Raw genomic sequence first — 21,062 nt, 5'->3', positions numbered from 1 at the left:
TATGCCAGTGGCAGCCAGGCTTATTGGAGGGTGGGACAGGAAGGGAGGTGGGCTTGTTGGTGGTGATCGGGGAACTGCAGGATTAATCTTAGTCCAGGCCACAGAGGTGACCCGGTGCGCTGGCCCCCCCCCCCCCATCCCCTCTTTTTCCCCCCTCTGGTGCCATGTTGATGTAATCGGGCCACAGCCGTGATGGTGGCATTCCCCTGAGGTATATGTTTTTATGTCAAAGTAGCAAGGTTGTTGGGAAAATTCTCATTACTCTTACATCCCGTCCCCTTTCCTCCATACTGCATAGGTGTCCCTCGAGAGGGATGGGAGGCAGACCCTTTTTCACCAGAAAAAAAACCTTCTTCCCCTTTAAATTTAGAGGCACGCGGCCCTGGTAGCATGTGCTGCCCTGACTCTGCCTTCCGGCGCCTCATCTGTCCCCTATTCCGCGTCGACAGGAACGGGCGGAATTCACTAGCGCTCCTGGGTTTGGCTTCGGCCATGTAATTCCACGCGCGTTTATGTTGTCTTTGTCTTTTTATCATTCTGGTACTCTGTCCTCAGGCGTCACGCTCCTCCCCGGCGCATGTCGACTTCTACAGGGTTCAGTTGGTGTCCATCCTGCGACGTGCTCTTCCCACCTAAAGGGCCCCATGCCCTCTGCCTACGGTACCTTGGCCCAGACCATGGTTGGCAAGCTTGTACTGCGTGCAACGCGCTTTCCTCAAGGTCTCTGAAGAACAGACTAGCGAGGTGGAAGGAGCTCTTCCATAGGTCGCCTCCAAAGAACCTAAAGGACTTTGTCGATCATCGATCCAGACCCAAGCTACGGCCGCTCTTTTCCAGTGCACCACGCAAGGGAGACTCCTTCCCAAAGACTCGCCCACGTGAGAGGGACCGCCCAGGTCCTGGTACCAGCACAAGTACCAAGGCTGAATCGGCTACCGACCGACAGGCCGAGGGATCAGTAGATTCTCCTGGTGACGGTGCTGAGGGACCGGAAGGTTCTTTTACCAGCTCTTCACCTGAGCGTCTACGCCCTAGTACCAGCATCATGCCTTAGGTGGCGCTTTTACGCAGTTCTACCGGCAGATCCCCGGAGGGCGAAACGCCTACCAGGCCTCGGCATGAGAAACAGGGTATGATCCACACACAGTCCCGGACTGGGCGGGGCCCAGTGAACCGAGCAACACGATGCAGTCACGTGGAAGGCAGCTCGACAAAATGGCCACTGCACCGGAAAATCCAGATATCCAGCCCTCCAAGGAAGACAGATGGAGGACAGTGTGTCAAGGTGGGACTGATGTCAACCAGATATGTGGCCTACAGCTTAACCTTCCTTCGCGCAAGGCAGTTTCCCGCTGCGTCCATACGGGCAGGGCACGCAACAGCTCCAGCAGCCACCCGCTACCCCGTCAGTACCCCCTACCACCAATCCAGCTTACGAGGACAGGTTCTTTGAAAGGTTCCTCGGGCTCATGAAATCTCCACAGATTGGGGGCAGAGGGGGGGGTCATCCTCGGGGACGCCATCGGGGACTTGCTCCCTCCAATGGCTCCGGTGCAACATGCCCCAGTACAGGCCACTCCGGTCCCTGTTCAGCATCAGCAGCCTGCTCGAGTCCCCCCCCCCCCCCCCAACTGACTGAGCAGGCGGTTCCATACCAACCCCCCTCTGAAGCCTCCGGCTCTGGTCCCCGCACCTCAGCCAGTGGCCCCTAGCACCCCTCTCCGGTGCCGAACCCGCAGGTGGACACAGATGAGGACCCCGACACTCCATCTTCAGCCAAGGCCTTCCATGAACGTCTGTCAGGGCTGGCAGAGTACTTGGGACTTCCTCAACCCGAGGTCAAGCAACCAGCAGAGAGGGTGCTCGCATAAGTCCTCACGCTACGTCCCGTGGCCAGAACGGATATCCTGATGCAGAAGGATGTAGTTGCCTTGGCCAAGAACGGCTGGCTCAAGCCTCACTCAGCCGGTAAATGAAAGCCTGGACGCCAAGTACAGACGGATGGATGGAGGGGGTAAACTCTTGCTATCTGCCCATCCTCAGCCACACTCCTTGGTGATCGCTGCGGCATCACTGTACTCCAAGCCTCAGTCGTCTTCCGCCTCTTCCTCTGCGGCGCTGCTAGGCAAGGAGGAGAAGATCTTGGAGGTGTACGGGAAGAAGCTGTATTCCAACGTGTCCTTGCACCTGCGTCAAGCCAACGTGGATGCCATGCTGGCGGACGTTAACCAGAGGCTCTGGCGGGAAATTGCAGCTTTCCTCCCAGAGCTTCCGGTGCATAGCCAATCTCGATTCAAGCCGGGATTGTTTGGGGCCAAAATTGTGGCACGGGACATCATGGAGTCCTCCTTGGCCCATATTGACACCTCTGGCCGTGCCATCTGTGCCACGGACATGAGAAGAATGGCCTGGCACTGTGCTACAAAATTCAACCCAGATATGCAGGAACGCATACTAGATCTTCTGTTCGAAGTGGGTGACCGCTTCCACCCCACACAAACGATGAGGAGCTGGATAAGAAGAAAAACAGCTCTCAAACGGCCAAGTCTTTATCCATCCTTAGAAAGACCACACCCAAACCGTACACCCAGTCACAGCAGCGCTCTGAGAACGGACGTATGTACGGAGGGTTCCGCGGCTTCCAATAGCAGAGGTCCAGGCAGCCTGACTGTTCGCCGTCCCAGCATCAGCAGAAACAACAAAGGGGGAAGGGAGTAAGGGCTTTTTCCAGTCCCCCCTCCTCCGCAACAGCCTCGGAGGGAAAGAAGGTATGACATACCCCTCCGGATCCACGTGTCACCAGTGGGGGCAGGCTTGCTCTTCACGCACATTTCTGGTGCCAGAATTTCAAGGAGCCCTGGATCCTCTGTAGTCTCCACGGGGTACCGCAGCCTCTCCTTCCTCCTCCCCTCCACTCCCACAGGTTGGGACAGCAACTCTTTTGGCAGAGATCCGCTCGCTCGTCGATAGCCAGGCATTGGAGGAAGTCCCAGCCTCCCAGCGAGACTTGGGTGGGCTTTTACTCGAGGATTTTTGCCATTCAGAACCACCAGGCGGGCCTGAGTTGTGCTGGACCTTTCCACCCTCAACCTCTCGCTACCTCTACACAAATTCAGGATGGTTACACCAGCTTTGATAAGACATTGTGCAAGGGAGACTGCATGTGCTCCCTGTATCTGAAGGACGTTTACCTACACGTCCCGATCTGGCAGCCTCATCGTGCCTTCCTACGATTCAGGATCATGGGATGCCAATTCCAATACAAGGTGCTTCCTTTCGGTTTAACTCGGCCCCCAGGGTCTTTACCAGGCTGAACTCTGTGGCAGCCCTCCTCAGCGCACAAGGCCACCACATCTACCCGTACCTCTACGACTGGCTCGTCAGGGCTACATCTCCGGAGGCAGTGCACCATACTTCCACGCTTTTATGAACACCCTGCACAAGCTGGGCTTTTCACTCAACCTCAAGAAGTTGCAGCTGCAGGCCACACAAAGACTGGCCTTCTTGGGCCTCATTTGGGACACGTGCTCCGATAAAGTTTTTCCCTCGGAGGACAAGACCACATCCATCAAGAGCGCCACGGCACTGTAAAAAACACCTACTGGGTCTCATGGCAGCGGTCCTCTTGGCCGTCCCCCACACGAGACTCCGGACGAGGAGGATACAGCTGCACTTTGCAGAATTCTGGAACATCAATCGGTGATGATCAACGTTCCTCCGTCGCGTCACCCAGACCTCACATGGTGGTCCAGAGACTGCAACCTGCGGACGTGCAGGACTTTCCAGCATCCTACACCACAGATCGCCATCACCACGGACTCCTCTCGAGGGTTGGGGGGCCACTCTGGACAACCACTGCGTCCATGGCACCTGGACCCGGCAGGAGTACCACATCAATTGGCTGGAATTGAAGGCCATCGACCTAGTGCTCAAGGATATTTTTCGCAATTGGGGTCACCCTCAGGTGGACCTCTTTGCCTCCCTGGGCAACAAGTAGTGCCAACTGTTCGCCTCCTGGCAGGGTCAGGGCCCGGGCTACCTGGGCGATGCCTTCCAGATCAGATTGGACGGAATGACAGCATACGCCTTTCCGCCCACTCCCCTGATTCGCAGGGTGATATGCAAGATCAAGGAGTCTCGCCTTGTCAGCATCATCCTAATAGCTCCATGGTGGCCAGCCAACCCATGGTTTTCGAAGCTGTTCAGCCTATCAGAGAGTCCTCCCATTTGCCTGCCGATAGGCCCAGCACATCTTCTGGCGCATCAAGGGGGCAGGGTCATCCACCCCACACCAGAGAAATTACCCCTCACAGCGTGGCTCCTGAACAGGTCACGCTAGGACATCTCCGCCTCTCTCGGACATACAGGGCGCCAGAAGAAAATCTACCAGGACCCAGTATAAAAGCAAGTGAACCAGGTTCTGTCACTGGACAGACTCTAAGGGCTGTGACCCTCTGACATGTTCCCTGGACGACGTGCTCTCCTTTTCGGTGCATCTCGCCCATTCAGGCGTGCAGGTGGTCACTTGCCACACCTACCTGGCTACCATTGGGGCATACAGAAACTTCCTCTTTCAACCCAATTGTCAAGAGACATTCGAGGGGTCTTGCCAGGCAATACCCACCCATCAAGAGTCCGCAACCCATGTGCGACCGCCATAGTCTTGTGTGCCCTGGCAAACAAACCATTCGAACCAATGGCGTCCGCGGACATCAGGCTGGTCACCATTAAGACGGCATTGTTAGTCTGCCTCACCTCGTAGAGTAGAATCAGCGAAATCCAGGCGCTGGTCGCCTCGGAGCCATACACTACGTTTCACAAGGACAGCAGGGCTTCACTGGGCAAACCAACGGTTCAGGAGTTGCAGCAAGTGTCTCTTCCAAGTTCTTCTTCGGATTCCTTCGTCCAGTGGTCCACTCTGCCTTCTGTCTAAAAGACCTCGCTTTTATGCAGGTTTCTTCCATTCATTCGCAGTCTAGCTGTCACTCAGAAAGCAGTATGTCCTCGAAGGACAGCCAGCCAGCCAGCCAGCCAATCATCTTTGGGTGCATTCCTTTAACCAAGGAGACTAAGCACACCGAGTTTTGGGCACCTCCCTTGCTTCCTGCCCTGGCAGACACGCTGGAGCCAGAGACGGGCTTCAGCAGTGAACCCTGCCAAAGACAAAACGAACAAAGGGCCAAACCTGGTTTAGCGTGCAGAGTAAATCTTACGAAGGACCTTTCCAACAAGAAATGGCGAAAAAGGAACGGGCCATTTTGACAAAATGGGCACGCATGGGTGCTTTACTGCAGCTGCAATGGCAGCCCACAGTAAAAACACACAATGGTAGGAAAAAGTAAACCACTGCCACCAGCCATTAATTGTAGAAAGGGTAACCTAAAAATGTTTCATGAGAAAGTAGACCAAGGGGATACTAAGTAACACCTCCAGCACTCTATGTAAAATAGTGTGTGCTGGGTCCACAAAGTTACAAAAGTAAGTAGTCAATTTCACTTTACTACTCTTAGAAACAGTAGTTTAACCAAGAGAGAGTATTTAAACCTTTGGGAAATCGGAAAGACTTCCCTGTGCCACTGCACTGCAACATGGTGTTTTTACCCCGGGCTGCGTTCGCAGTTTCAGTAAGGCACCCATGGTGCCCATTTTGTCAAAATGTCCTGGTTGTCTCTTTTTTGCCATTCCTTGTCTGAAAGGTCCTTCTTGAGATTTACTCTGCGCGCCAAACCAGGTTTGGTCCTTTGTTCGTTTTGCCTTTGGCAGGATTCACGAGTGAAGCCTGCTCATGGCTCCAGTATGTCTGGCAGGGGCAGGAAGCAAGGGAGGTGCCAGAAACTCCCTCTACTTAATCCCCTTGGTTACAGGAATGCACCCAGTTCGGGAATCACTAGTACAGCCCTCTCGTGGATCTCTTTCATCTCTAACCGGTCCTAAATCATGCACCTTGACCAATTCACATCCAGATCACGTCCAATTTGCAAAGAGGTTTCGCAAGGAGCATCCACGTCACTGCTAATTTTCAATTTCTACATACACCCTATCCCTGGAATCATCCGTTCATATAACCTCACCTGCTACAACTATACAGATAATAACCAGATCATCCTCAAAACCCAAACCCGAAGGACCCGGCCGCCCGGACTTGTCATCATGCCTCTCCGATATTGATCACTGGATGACGACCAACCATCTCATCCTCAACCCTGGGAAAACCGAAATCCTGCTTTTGTGGGAAAACGTCTCTCATTCCCCAACCAATCCCATGGCCCGACTCACTAGGACAAGCACCAGTAACCTCCAACAGGGTCAAAAATCTTGGATGCCAACTTGACTCCGATCTATCCCTCACCCAAAACACCACCAGTTTATCCAAGACCTGTTTCTTTCACTTACGTATCCTCAGGATGATCTTCCCCTACCTCACCTATCCCCACCGTTACTCTGCCATCAACTCCATCCTCTCCCGCCTTGACTACGCAAACTGCCCCTACCTGGGAGCCCCTGCATCCCAACTACGGAAACTCCAAAGAATCCAAAATGCGGCAGCATGCCTTCGCTTCAACCTGCCCGCCAGGTAGCACATCCGCCCTACCCTTAGATTCCTCCACTGGCTCCCTATTGCTCAACGCACCACCTTCAAAGTCCTGTGCATCACCCATCGTGCAATCCACAACACGGGTCCTGAGTTCCTACGAGACAAAGTCGTCCCTTACCGACCAACCAGGAACCTCCGATCTCAACACTCTACACCTAGTGATCCCACCGCACAACTCGACAAGACTTGGTGACTCCTCCTTCTCTAAGCGCCAATCATCTGGAATTCCATCCCCCTACACATTTGCAAGATGGAAACCCACCTGAAATTCAGGAAGGCCCTTAATACCTGGCTCTTCCCTATACTCTCCTAAACCACTCCACCCTTGAATACACCATTAATAAAATCCACTGCTTCGATCATATTTCAGGGGCCGGCAGCTCTCGCAGCGGTTTCACCTGACACCACCACCACCTAATGCTCAGCAACACTGCCCCCTTACTAGAATTCCAGGTATGCCAACAGCTTTCATTGTGGCATTCCTGATCCACCAACACCCCTTCCGCATCAACATTCCAACCTTTCAAGCACCCGAGTTAAGCCAGCAGCCTTTGCTGTGTCTACACTTGCATCCTACTCTCCCCGACCCTGCCCACCATACCACATGAGACATAAATGTGATAAGTGGCCCCCACTAACCTACTTCCGAAAACCAGGCTCCACAAACCAGCGATGACTGTCGAATCGGATACCTACTCTACAAGAGGCGTAAAACCCACGGCCTATGGTGTGGCCCTTCCTTCAATGGTACAGGATTCTCAGTTCCTGCTGCGGATTCTCAAGGCCTGGCACTCAAATTGAATTGTTGGAAGTGGGCCTCCCACTCACCATACGAGACTCAACTCTAGCTGTCCTTTGCCCGTATCCAAATATGCATTGTCAGGTGTGGGCCTCTCTCCCACTGGGCAGGTCTCTGGTCTCTGGTATCTGGCTGTGCTTGGTGCTTCAGTATGCTGTGAGGAGTAGGCCTTTATCCAAATATGCACTGTTGGGTGTGGGCCGCTCACCCACTGGGCAGAACTCTAGTATCTGGCTGTGCTTAGCCTGTTACTTGCACTGTACTGGTAGGCATCTCTCGCACTATACAAGACTCTTGAATTCCAGGTTTAGCCTCCATCCCGGCTCAATGTGTGGATACCTTCCACATTATGAAAGCCATCCCCCTTGGAATAGACCTGGAGCAGCACTGCAGCTTAAGGTACGTATATTCGCACACCATTAGCATGGAGATGGCCCGCAGGCATGGCTAAGCACCCATGCAGGATAGAACACGCCTACGGCACACAGCAAGGACAGCCACCCTGCTGTGATTGACAGCTAGGCTGGAATGAATGGGAGAAACCTGCATAAAAGACAAGGCTTTTTGGCTTGGAAGGAGAGTCGACCACTGGACGAAGGAATCTGAAGAAGAACTTGAAGAGATGCCTGCTGCAACTCCTGGACCGTTGGTTTGCCCGGTGAAGCCCTGCTGCTGTGCTGAAGCTCCAAATTCTTTTCGACTAGAGAAGCTCTCCAAGGACGACTTCTCCCTTTCGGTTGGTGGGATCAATCAACCCCAAAGTGAACTAGTTTAGACATCCTCTCGGAGCTGGCTGTACTTCTGTTGCTGGAACCGAAGTGCCAGGGAGAGGATCACTCAAATCAAGTGGATCGCTTTTAAGTCAGACCTGAGCGCTAGGAAGATCCTCCTCGCTGAAGCAAGACTGACCAAGCCTGAGCCACCTCAACAAAGTGCTGGACCCCAGATGCGAGGAAAGTCTGAAGTGGTATTCGAGAACCGCAGTGTTGCTATTTACTGTCAGACACGAGGAGCTGAGACTGCGAAGTGCAGCTGAATTCAAGTTTGCCCATTGCAGTGCAGGAGTCGCCAGACGTCGTCCTTCTTGTCACCACGACTGAGGCCCAGGAAAAAAAACGGATCTGCAGAGCTGTACAGGAACAGAAGCCAGCTGGAACCATTTCTTCTAATCAAAGGTCCTGTAAACCTAAGAGGACTTACCTCCTTGTTGTGTAGCCTTACTTGCTCTCAGTTGAGACTTGTCTTGGTTGCCCTTGCAGAGCTGCTTACAGCTTTGCCCCTCACAAGCCTCCCAGCTTGTGGCCCTTCAAGTGAATCTTATTTCTGCACATGTGTGTGTGTGTGTATATATATATATATATATATATATATATATATATATATATATATATATATATATATATATATATATATATATATATATATATATATATATATACCTGCAAAGAATATCTTCAGCTCCCCTAGACGTTTCTCAACTAGCATTGGCTGTCCTGGCTCCGAGAGACTCTTCTTACCTCTGACTCTGTGCCTTTACCTTTTCCCCCAGGAAGGGTTAAATTCACTTGACATTGGAAGGTTTAAAAAGTACTTACCTGTTTATGAATTACTTGTTAACCTTTTTTTTATTCCCCAATCTACCCTTGTTGGGGGGGGGGGAATTCTCATAAAGGTACTAATTCCATTCACCTTAGAGACCCCCAGCAACTTTGCTGGATTTTGAGGACATCATTTTTTTTAACCTGGAAAGAGTGAGCCTTTTTTCCCACTCTTTCATGTATTGATTGTTTTACTCTTGTGTTCTTTGATTATGGAATTTTAGAGAACTCCATAGGCATCATCTTTCATGTGTTACACAGCACCCTCAGTGCAGTGACAAGGGATTTTTATTTTTAGACTTTCAAAAGGTTTAAATACCTTCTTTGGAATCAACTACTGTTTCCCAGAGAATGTAAGGTTAAATTGACTTTACTAGTCTTTTTAAATTCCTAGACCCAGCACACACTAGCTTCCTATAGAGGTTACCTAGTATCCTGTGTCTAGAAACTCATGTAGCAGTCAGATGCTACCCTTTCCTATCGAAATGGCTGATGGCGGTGGTTTTACAACAAACTACCATGATGTTTCCCAACCGCGAACACCGGTAGCTAAAAATCGCGGGAGCCATGTTTTTCAAGATGGCGCCTAAACGGGTCCCGGTCTTCTTTTTTCGCCATTTCTTTTTGGAAAGGTCCTTCTAGAGTTTGTGCCTGCACGGCAAACCAGGTTTGGGCCCTTTATTCATACGCCTTTGGCGGCTTCAGGACTGAAGACCGCCTCTGGCGCCTGAATGTCTGGGGTGAGGGAGGTGCCCAAAACTCCCTGTGTTTAGTCTCCTAGGAGACCCAAATGCACTCTGGCGTGATTGGCTGGTTGACTGTCCGGCAAGGACAGCCACCCTGCTGGGTGAGTGACAGCTAGGCTGGAATGAAAGGGAGAAAACTGTTTAAAAGGTGAGTCTCTGGGACTGGAAAGCAGTCGACCACTGGAATGAAAGAACCGAAGATGAGCTGGAAGAGGACGGCTGCTGCAACTCCTGGACCGTTGGTTTGCCCGGTGAAGCCCTGCTGCAGGTCCGAATTGCCAAGTTCATCTCGACAGAGAAGCCCCTTCAAGGACGACTTCTTCCTTTGAGTTGGTGGGACCAATCAACTCATAAGCCACCTGGATACCATTCTCGAAGCTGGTTAGGATTAACCAGGGGGAAGGACACCAGCTTATGTGCATGACGACAGCTACTCGAACCGAAGATCTTCCATTTTGCCAGCTTGTTTTACCAGTCCCTTTGCAGTGCAGGAGTCCCCCGATGTCCTCCCTTTGGTCCCAGCGACTGAGGCTCAGGAACACCGAGATCTGCAGGAACTGCCAGGAACCAAAGTCATCAACTGCATCTTATTCATATTTAGGTACAGTGCCAACCCGATTGAGAGAACTTACCTCTCGCAATGAAAGTTCGTGAAACTTTCCCAACTTGCAGGCCTAATCAGCTTGTGACCCAACATATGATTCTTTTTCGTACAAACTACTTCTGAGAACTTTGGCAAAGACTTTACCGTTTAGTACAAGAACTGCTCTTTCCTATCCAAGACACTAGCCCATTGCCTTTGGCCTAGGCCTATTGAACTGAATAGAGTCCTCTAGTGAAAAACTATTTGCACTGCCTAAGAAAGTATTTGTGGTCTATTTTATTAACTTGTGCCTTTTGACTCCCATTTAAAGTAACTGAAATGCCATTTTGCTCTTATTTCAGGGGAGCCTAATTTACTCAAACTTATTGGTTTGGTATTGAAGTATATTTGTGTACGATATTAAGTTGCCTCCTTCTAGTGAATGTTTTCTAAATGACTGTGTAATATATTAAGTGTTTTACCAACAAACCGAGTGTTTACTTGAACCCCTGTGAGTGTAAGACCTCTGTGTAACATCCTTTTACTGCTCACATTCCTGCTTGAGAGGAGCCTGGCTGCTCAGTTTGCTACGAAAAACTGTGTAGTACAGACGTATACCAAAGGTTGTTTTTGCTTACACCTGTAGTCCTAATTGTTTGTGGTGGTCCCAGAGGGTACTGCATGCAATTCTGCCTAACATACCTTTGCACCAAACTCAGTATTGCTCTAAATGTACCAGTGATAAAACGGTGTCCAGTGTTCCAGCTATTTAAGTCACCTGAGGGTGTAGGAGGTGGCTGTGTGCCATCCCCAATGGGTTGCATCTGATTTAGAGAAAGTGTGTTTTAAAGTGTATTATAACTGTTAACTGTTTTGCTCCTTTCTGAAGAAAGCTTATATAACTGACAGTTAAATTAATAATTCTTTAATCAAGGAACTTTGAGTGGAAGTGTTTATTTGAATAACTGTCACTGTGAAACTGTTTCATCCCTACTGCTCACATTGACCCCTCTTGAGATGAGCCTGGCGTCTCAGCCACACTACCAACCTGTGTAGTACACACTTATACCAAAGGGTAGGATCCTATTGGCATAAGGTCAAGGTTGTTGTTGTCTTCCAAAGGATACTGCACACATTCTTGCCTAACACGATTCTTAGCTTCGTTTGTGGTCTTATGGGACTTTCAAGAACTCATTACCTCTTTGAGATTACGTTTTTCATGTATCGTCCATGTGGCATGATGTTTAATACCAACATATAGGCACGAAATGCATGCTTGGAGCAAGATGCAGGGAAATGTTTCTTGTTGGTGTGTTAGGGAGTATTCTCAGAAATGTGCTTATTCCCTGCACCTTAGAGACCCCCAGCAAGTTTGCTGTATTTTGAGGACTTGTTTTTTCCCCTGGAGAGAGTGAGCCTTTTTTCCCACTCTCGTATTTTGATGTGTTTTCCTCTTTGATTATGGAGTTTTAGATAGATCCATAGGCATCTTTTCATTTTTGTGTCACATGGAACCTTTAGTGCAGTGGCACAGGGTTACCCTTTGAGCTTCCTGAGGTTTAAATACCTTCTCTGGGATGAACTACTGTTCCCCAGAGAATGTAAAGTTAAATTGACTTTACTAGTGTTTTTAAATTCATAGACCCAGCACACACTATCTTCCTATAGAGTGCAGGAGGGGTTACTTAATATCCCCCATGTCTAACCACTCTTGTAGCTTTCAAAAGCTACCCTGTTGGCTGGTGGCAGTGGTTTTATAACTAATTTACATGATTTTTCCCAACCGTGAACACTGGTAGCTAAAAATCGGGGCCGCCATGTTTTTCGATATGGCACCCAAGACTGCTCTGTAAAAAGAGATTCTGGATCTTTTTTTGCCGTTTCTTTGTGGAAAGGTCCTCCTGGTGTTTAACTCTGTGCGCCAAACCAGGTTTGGTCCCTTTCTTTGTGAGCCTTTGGTGGGCTTCAGGACTGAAGTCCGCCCCCGGCGTCTGAGTGTCTGGGGTGGGCAGGAAGTGAGGGAGGTGCCTGAAACTCCCTGTGTTTGGTTTTCTAGGAGACCCAAATGCACTCTGGCGTGATTGGCTGGCTAACTGTCCGGCAAGGACAGCCACCCTGCTGGGTGAGTGACAGCTAAGCTGGAATGAATGGGAGAAAAGTGTTTAAAATGAGTCTCCAGGACTGAAAGGCAGTCGACCACTGGAACGAAAGATCCAAAGAGCAGCTGGAAGAGGATGGCTGCTGCAACCACAGGACCGTTGGTTTGCCCGGTGAAGCCCTGCTGCACCTCCGAATCGCCAGATCTCCATTCGACAGAGAAGCTCCTTCAACGCAAGGACAGCTTCTACCTTTGAGTTGGTGGGACCGATCAGCTCAGAAGACACATGGATACCATTCTCAATGCTGGTTATGGTTTAGCCAGGTAGAGGGAAACCAGTTAGTGTCTTGAAGCAACCAAAGTGACTCCATTTTGTTTGCTCCGACGATCCCGTGCAGTGCCGGAGTTCCCCAACGTCCTCCCTTTTGTCCCCACGACTGAGGCTCACGAACAGCGATATCTGCAGGAACTGCCAGGAACCCACATCTTCAGCTGCATCTTTTTGCTCACATTAAGGTACTGTGCCATCCGGTTGAGAGATCCTAACTCTCGCAGTGAGAAGTTTGTGAAACTTTCCCAACTTGCAGGCCTAATCGGCTTGTGACCCAGCATATCATCTGTTTTAGTCTAAACTACTTCTAAAAACTTTTACAAAGACTTCTCCATCTGTACCAGAACTGTTCTGTCCTATCACAGAACACTATACTATTGACTTTGGCCTGGCCTATTGAATTGAATTGACCCTCCTGGTGCACTGAACCTTTGCTTTGACTAAAAAGTGTTTTCTAATCCATTGTCTATTTTTTTTACCAAGAAACCTTGAGTGCAAGTGTCTACTTGAACTACTGTGATACTTGTGTAATTTCCTTTACTAATCACATTCCCTCTTGAGATAAGCCTGGCTGCTCAGCTCGCTCCAAAATGTGTTGTACAGACTTATACCAAAGGTTGGTTTTTGCTTACACCTGTAGTCCTAATTATTTGTAGTGTTCCCAGTGGGTACCGCATGCAATTCTGCCTAACAGTGTGCCGCCTTGTTCTGAAAAGCACTGCCTTTCTCTACAGTGGAGGAATTGTGCTCCTTTACTTTTAAAGTTTGTGCAGGTGATAATTGAAAGTCATGGTGAAATAGAAGTCCAAATATAAAGTTTAAGAAATGCACAGTATTAAGAGGTCTGGTAGAAACCCTGGAAAATGCAAAATAGTGTCGAGGAATATTACATGTTTTTGATTAGCAACTGCACGCGGTCTACATTTTATAATACTTGTCTTTATTTTTTAGGTGGATTTGTTCAAAAAGTCCCTTTTGTTAATTCCCATTCACCTGGAAGTGCATTGGTCTCTCATTACAGTGAACCTCCCTGATCGAATCATTTCGTTTTATGATTCCCAAGGCATCCATTTTAAGTTCTGTGTGGAGGTAAGCACCCTGACTTGTTGGTTTATCATAAGCATGTATGCGAAATGCATGTAAATGTGGAATACATTAACCAAAACAGTGTTAAATCCTGTCAGATTTGTCAAAAGGAAAGTTTTGACACTGTTTTCTTATACCATGCATATGTTCCTTAATGCACATTATATGTTGACACTAGTACTGCCTAAAATGCTTTTGTGGTTGTAAATTTATTATGAATAAGTGTCTTCACATATTGATCAATGAACATTTGTTATTGTTGGTTTAGCTGTCTGGTATATTAGACTGGATCTCTTGATCGGTTGTGTGTACTAAACCATTCAAGATGGCAGAATGTGTTGACCATCTGAGATGTGAAGGTTATTTGCATCAATTATGAAGAGCCAAGAATGAGATGCAGACACGGAGGTCATATTTGTGGTTACAGACTTTTATTAAATGAGAAGGGGTTGGAAAATGCCTCACTGTCCCTACCTCAACCAAAACGAAAGGTCTGTCCAATGTCAAGATGTCGAAAGCAAAACTGTCCTGTGACTGAAATGTCCTTGCCCTCAAATTCTAAAGTCACTCTTGATGTGCAAAGGTGTAATGTCTCTAATCTTGAAAGGTGACGCAAAGTTCAAAAGAGATGTAAATGCACTCCCACACAAGTTCCCAATGATTAAGGTTCACAGGTCCAGGGGATTGGCTCCCTTCCCCAGGTTGCTGTTCAGGATTTCTCACGACGCCAAAGGGCACAAAACTTCCTTGGAGGGTTCTTTATTTATTCGCATTTGTAGAGCGCGCAACAGCCCGTAGGCATCGTGACGCTTGTTACAGAGAATGAGCAAACTTAGTTACATGGGGAGAAGCATTTTACAATTTACATATTTACGTTTTTCATTACAGAGTACAATTTACATATTGAGGGCAGTAGGAGAAGAGTGGCAAGGGTGAAGGTAGGTGGGTAGGTGTTGGTTGAAGGAGGTTTTGAGGTTTTTCCGGAAGGCAAGGAGGGAGGTTTCAGCTCTGAGGGTGGTAGGTAGCGAGTTCCAGAGTTTAGGGGCTATGTATGGGAAACCAATCCTGCCTGCTTTAACCCTGTAGATGTGGGGGTGTTGTGTAGGTTGGTGTATCGGGTTCTTCTAGGACGCGAGGAGGTGGTTCTGGATATGGTTTCTGATAGGTATGTAGGTGCCTTAAGGTTGAGTCATTTGTGAGTGATGGTGGGTATTTTGAATGTAATGCAGTCTTTGACCTGGTGCCAGTGCACTGCCTGTCTGGCTTGGGAGATATGGTCCCTACTAGGGATGCTCAGTGCTGCTCTTAGAGTATTGTTTTGTGTAGTATGTTTAGGTTTTTTGTACATGTGGCAGCTAGGAGAGCATTGCAATAGTCTAACTTGGCACCTATGGTGGCTCTAGCTATTGCGAGGCAGTTAGGTTTGGTGAGGTAGGGTTTTATGGCATTTATGAGCTTCATGCTGATGCGATAGCACTAACTTGCCTGTTTATTGATAAGGTGGCATCAATTTAAACACCCAACGTCTTTACCGATGAGACTAGGATGATGGAGTTGTCGATGTTAAAGCTGGAGTAGAGGCAGTCTAGTTTAGCTAAGGTGGCTTTCTGGCCGAGAATAAGGATCGGTCTTATCCCTGTTGAGGCATAGGCAGTTTGCTGCCATCTAGGCTTGGATTCTGGTGCAGATTTGGTGTAGTGCCTTGACGTCTTGGTCCTAGGCGCCAGATAGTGGTCGGAGTACTTGGGGATCGTCGGCATAATTAGTATATGCTATACCCAGTGCATCAAGCAAGTCGAAGAGAGGCTTTGTGAATAAGTTGTACAAGGTAGGGGCTGTACATGAGCCCTGAGGAACTCCAGTGTATGGTAGTGGAGGCTGCATTCGCTATGTTAGAAAATACCTTCATTGCTCTACCCTCGAGGAAGGAGGTAATCCAGGAGGCGTGTACTGCAAACTCTCACCTCAGAACAGGTTATCATGCCATGTTCTCGCTGGAGAGGAGCGCCTGCTACCTTTTGTGAAATAATCCAGGAGGCTGCTTGCTTGGAAAATTGGGCTGCTTGAGTAAGGTTTGTGGTAAGGGTTTTATGATCTACAAGATCAAAAGCCACAGAGATCTAGGAGGAGGAGGAGGGCAGGCCTGCCTTTGTCCATGGTTTGGGTGATTTTATTTTTTTAAATCTAGTAGGGCAGTTTCTGTCCCATGTCCTTTACGGAACCCCGATTGTCTTTTTCCTAGTATGGCGTTGGTTTCTAGATAAAGTTGAATCTGTCTATGGGCCGTCTTGTCCAAGATTTTAAGAAGGAAGGGGACGGTAGTTATCGGCCGATTGTTGGGCTGTCCTGGGTCTAGTGTAGGTTTTTTCAGAACGGGGCGTACCAAGGCTTCTTTGAGGCGATCAGGAACAATGCCTGTTTTAAAAGAGGTGTTAATGAATGCCGTTAGAAGCAGGGCAACGCCCTTGGTACACTCCTTGATGATTTTTGGGAAGGCATATGTCACCTTTGCATAGGGATGGTTTAAGATGTTTGAGGTCATGTTTCTGTGGTATCCCTGAAGGAGAATTGGGGGAGGTGTGTGTTTGGAGGTCTGTTTTGTTAAGAATAGCGGCTTGAATGCTTGCGCACCAGTCTTTGCCTTTGATCTCATCTGTACTGGTAGGAGGTGTGATGAGTACATTGAAGATGGTGAATATTTCTTTGGCTTGGTAGTTGGCATTGGAGATCCTATCATTGAATGATTTTGATTTCACTGTAGTAATGGCAGGCCCGTCGTTTGTGCAGGCAGAGAGCTTGGATCTCCTCCGTGAACCAGGGGTTACTGTGAAAGGATTTTTTTTTCTTTCGTGCATTTAAGCGGAGCTATAGTTTACTGCATCGGTGAGCGTGTCCTTAAAGAGGTCTGCTAGGATGTTGGGGTCCTGCCAGAACGGAGCGATAGGCATGGGATGTCAAGGTATGGTCGGAGGTTGTCCGAGTTGAGTTTGTTAGAGCTTCTTACTTTTGCCGAAGGGGCATGTGTGAGGGTTTTGGTGCTGGGGGCCTTGGGGATAGTAAATTGAATGCAATTGTGGTCAGTCCAAGGATAGGCAAGGTTCGATGTGATGGTGGAGGCACAATTGTGATCCACCACACAATCTAGTGTGCAGCCTTTGGAATGGATGGGGCTGAAGAATTTTTGAATGAATCCTAGGTCCAATAGTTCTTTGGCTAGTTCTGTGGCAGGTTCGTCCTTGGGGTCATCAAAGCCTAGCTTTAGGTCGCCTAGAAGTATAGTTTTTGAGGATTTTTTGATATTGTCGCTGAGTAGGTGGGTGAGGTGTCCCTGAAAATCTGCGGGGAGGCCTGGGGGCTGGTATAGTATATGAATGTTAATGGTGGTGTTGGGTGAGAGGGATAGTTTAGCAGATAGGATATCTGCATTGCCGTCCCATAGGCTAATGTTGGGTCTAATGGTTAGTGTCTTTGAAGATAAGGGCTACTCCACCTCCTACTCTGGAAGGTCTATCCTGTCTGAGGATGGTGTAACCTGGTGGCAAGGCGAGAGTGACGCAGGGCCGGAGGCGTCATGTAATCAATTTTCGGTGATGCCTAGTATGTCCAGGTTTTGGCTGGATAGGTCATTTATTTCCAAGGCATGTGCGGGAAGAGAACGCACATTGAGCAACACGCATTTAAGGTGCGGGTAGGGTGTTTGTTTCTGATTGTGGAGTGGGTGGCCTAGCTTTAGGTGGGATAATACGAGGCTTGGTGAGTGAGAGTGCTGGTTTAGTGTTAAGTGCCATAGCTTTAGGTGCATTGGCACAACTGAAGTAGGTGGGGGGTCCCCGGGAGGTGCAGGTGCTTAAACTGAAGTTCCTGAGTGTGGTGAGCATAGGGGAGCAGATTATGTGCCTGGGTAGAGTGCGAGTTCTGAGACTATGAAGTCTAGTCACTTGATTGGAAGGGTGAAACAGTGAGAGGCCCATGTCCAAAGGTGTATGGAGAAGTCCTTTTACCTCTGTAAAGTGTGTCTGAGTGCTCTGGAGGGAAGAGGAGTGCTGTGTTGAAATATGAAGAGAGTTGGAAGGCATAGTGGGTAGGTAGGTGGATGGATGCCTGGGCCATGAGAGTGGCTGGGTAGAGAGCAATAAGTGAGAAAATGGATGGGCAAGTGTTGTGTAGAGTAAGGGAGGCCTTGAGCAGCATGGTGGTGTGGTCAGTTAGCAGGTTGCAATAGTTGGTACAAAGAATGTGGCAGGAAAAGCTAGTGTGTATAACAGTACTCCATGGTAAGGATAGTAGGCATTATTAAACAGTTGTGCAAATTGGCTGGGTAGGCGCAGTGTGCACATGAATAGAGCGATATGCTTGCTCTCATGAAATGTTTTGACAAATTTTGCAGAAATACATGTACTGTTTAGACATTTGGCATTGATCTTAGCAGGTGCAATATTTGTTATAAATCACTTTTTACAGCAACAAATGAGGAGAACAGTGCTTAGTGCATTTCTGATTAGTCTTGTGAATGATGGGGAAGAACTTGCCTATTGGCACTGTCAGTATCGCGTAAACATATCCTTAAGGGATTGGCTATTACGAGTTAACATGGAAGCACATACATATAACTAGCGAGGCTAAGTCAATAAAAGTTATTCTGGGAGCAGCTCGGCATGTATATGAAACAATGTGCTAATGGTGTGGGCTGGGTAGGCCTGAATGTAGTAGGATGTTATGATAAGTTAGCAGTCATAGTTCAGGGAAGCGGAATGAAGTGAATGATGTAACAGTAGTAGAACATCAAAGTCTGGGGCAGGGCCGCGTGGGGGGGGAATTCTTTCCGCAAGATGGCCGGTGGGAACTTTGCGGAGCAGCTTTGATGGCCCCACGGCCAAGACAGGGATTGTCATTGGGTGTGGATCCTTGGGTGGGAGGTCCGGCTGACGCCTATCCGGCGATGGGCGCCGGAAGAAGTGAAAGGATTCCACCAATGGGGTCGAACGCTGCAGCAGCTGGGATGGTTGCTTAGCAACCCTGACACAAATGCAGCGGCAGCCATCTTAGAAGCCGGCCTCATGGTGGCTCGAGTATTTCGAGTAGATATAATGGATAAAGCCCAATTTTACGCCGAGAATGTGCTTAAGGGCGCATATGAGTGCACAGGCACGGAAAATGTAGCAGGGATCAGCTACCTTTCAGTGGATTCTTAGTCGGCAAAGGTCTCTGCGGTGAGGCCAGTGGGGCGCAGAGAGGATAGGCTCCTGCCCTTCCTCGGTGCATCTACGGACTGACAGGTTGAGAACGGAACTCTTTGCATTCCAAAACTGTTTCAGATATAAGTTCCAACTGTACAGGATACCTGGTGTAATCCCCTGCCAGGTTCTTTTTCACTTCATTCAATGTCTTGGGGTTACCTGGTGTATTCCTGTGCCAGGACATCTTTGGGTGCTCCACAATTGCAAACTTTAGTTTTGGTCTAGTATAATCTCATGCCAGGGCTTTGAACGAGGCACACTTTGCACACTTTGCACACACTTGTGGTTTTGCAAAGGTTCATGAGGTGAATAGCCCTCTCCCCTTAACCTCTCTGGTTTTTCTCCCCTTGTGTATGGGTCCCAGACTCATAATTGTTATGGTATTGCAAATGTTTACAAGGTGAGGTTTTTCTTTCCCCACTTGACCTTCGCCTCCCATATCATTCTTTCATTCCATGTACAATTATTTAGCATTCTTCGGTATTGTTGCTGAAGTGCCCCGTGTCCCAATCTATCGCTCCAGAACTCAGCGGCTTTCTGCAGTGCTCTTCGGTTCCCTAGCGGTAAGAAAAGAGCAGCGTTTCAGTACTCCACCTCCAGTTTGTGGGTCCACTGTCCTCGCTCGGCTTCCACATCCTTTGCAGCTCCCGCCTGATGGTTGAGTCTGTGTTCCTGCGGCTGAGGTGCTGTTATCTGGTTCCTGCGTTCATGGACCACACTTCTATGGTTCCTCTGGGGCGTTCCCAGCGTGGCACGCCGGTTGCTGCAGCCTTCTCCTTGGAGCCGGCTGGCTTCAGACTCCTCCACAGCAGCTCAGCAGTCCCTCGATCGACCTCTAGCGGACGCAGCCTCCCCAGGTAGCTGTGTACATTCAGGTACCGCCTTTATCAAAAGCTTGTAACTACTCGAGAGCGTTCTGTATTTTCTGTATTGTGGATCTGTACTGCTCCCTTGAGCCTCATCGACCCAGTATTATATGCATGCATGCATATTTCTGGAGCTTGTGGATTTGCTTGGAGCACATTCTCTGCATAGTTCGACATCTAGTGGTAGTCGCAGAGTATTACAAAATTTGTTTTCGAAAAACTGACGTCGACGGGGCGTGTTAGTATATCCCTAGTGTGACGTATACTGTTACCCATGTTGGGTTCCCTGAGATTTTGTTTCTGCCGTCGAAGTTGGTCGCACATGCAGAGTGCTCTTCCAGGCTGATGCCTTTTAATTAGTTGAAAGTTTACTGGTAGACTATTTTTTCTTTCCTTATTGTTTGCTTTCACTGCGCGGCCAACAGACTGCTCAGTGGCTGTCGATAGACAACCTAGTCGATGACTACTTCACTGATTGACCAGACACAACTTACATGGGCCTCGTCGGGCTTCGGCCTTTAAAGTAGGGAGAGACTGGGGAGGTTCTTCATACTGACCTCTTCAGAGAATGCATATTCTGCCATCCCCTTTCCCTTTTTCTCACCAATCTGCCCTTGTAATAAATAATGGACAAAACTCCCTTTAAATGTTGCCCTACCTGCCACCGAAAATGGCTGTGGAAGGACATGCACAGTGTGCAATTGCTGTCTCCTGCGGGATCACTCCGAAAAAGTTTGCAAATCTTGCAAACTTTTTAAACCGGAAACTCTAAAGGATCGGCGCACCAAACGCTGGCCCGCTCACGCAATGCACGCCGAGGCCTCCATTGGCATGAGTGAAGACTCCAGCAAGGGCAGTATTGGGGTCCTTGGTGATGCCGAAGGCGAGCAGGGTTCGTCGGAACCCTGTGTGCGTGCCCCTGACTCCAATAAGCCTGCAGTCTGCTCTGTGATGGAAAAGACACCGGGCGGCCAGAGTACACCTGCCCAAGAACACTAAACACCCTACGGCGGCATACGACAACAGTCTAGCGTCGCAGCCCATGCGGTCTCCATGGAGAAAGCCTCTGGTTCTTCCCGGTGTTCTCAGCCATCGCGTACACTTTTGCCTCATGACAGGCCTC

The 21,062-nt window shown here is 48.9% G+C and overlaps 1 protein-coding gene across 5 annotated transcripts in view; it reads left to right on the top strand.

Annotated features, from left to right (window-relative positions):
* Window positions 1-21,062, top strand: part of SENP5 (SUMO specific peptidase 5) — a 362,099-nt gene that overhangs the window by 172,367 nt on the left and 168,670 nt on the right. For all 5 annotated transcript variants that reach the window (XM_069618625.1, XM_069618622.1, XM_069618626.1 and 2 more), the window contains exon 9: window positions 13,702-13,839. In XM_069618625.1, coding sequence (XP_069474726.1) covers window positions 13,702-13,839 — 138 coding nt within the window. The remainder of the gene's footprint in view (window positions 1-13,701; window positions 13,840-21,062) is intronic.

The sequence above is a fragment of the Ambystoma mexicanum genome, chromosome 10 (assembly GCF_040938575.1).
Source record: "Ambystoma mexicanum isolate Mex_15411 chromosome 10, UKY_AmexF1_1, whole genome shotgun sequence".
NCBI lineage: Eukaryota > Metazoa > Chordata > Amphibia > Caudata > Ambystomatidae > Ambystoma > Ambystoma mexicanum.
Note: the sequence above shows the minus strand (reverse complement) of the source record. Positions and strands in the feature narration are given on the sequence as shown.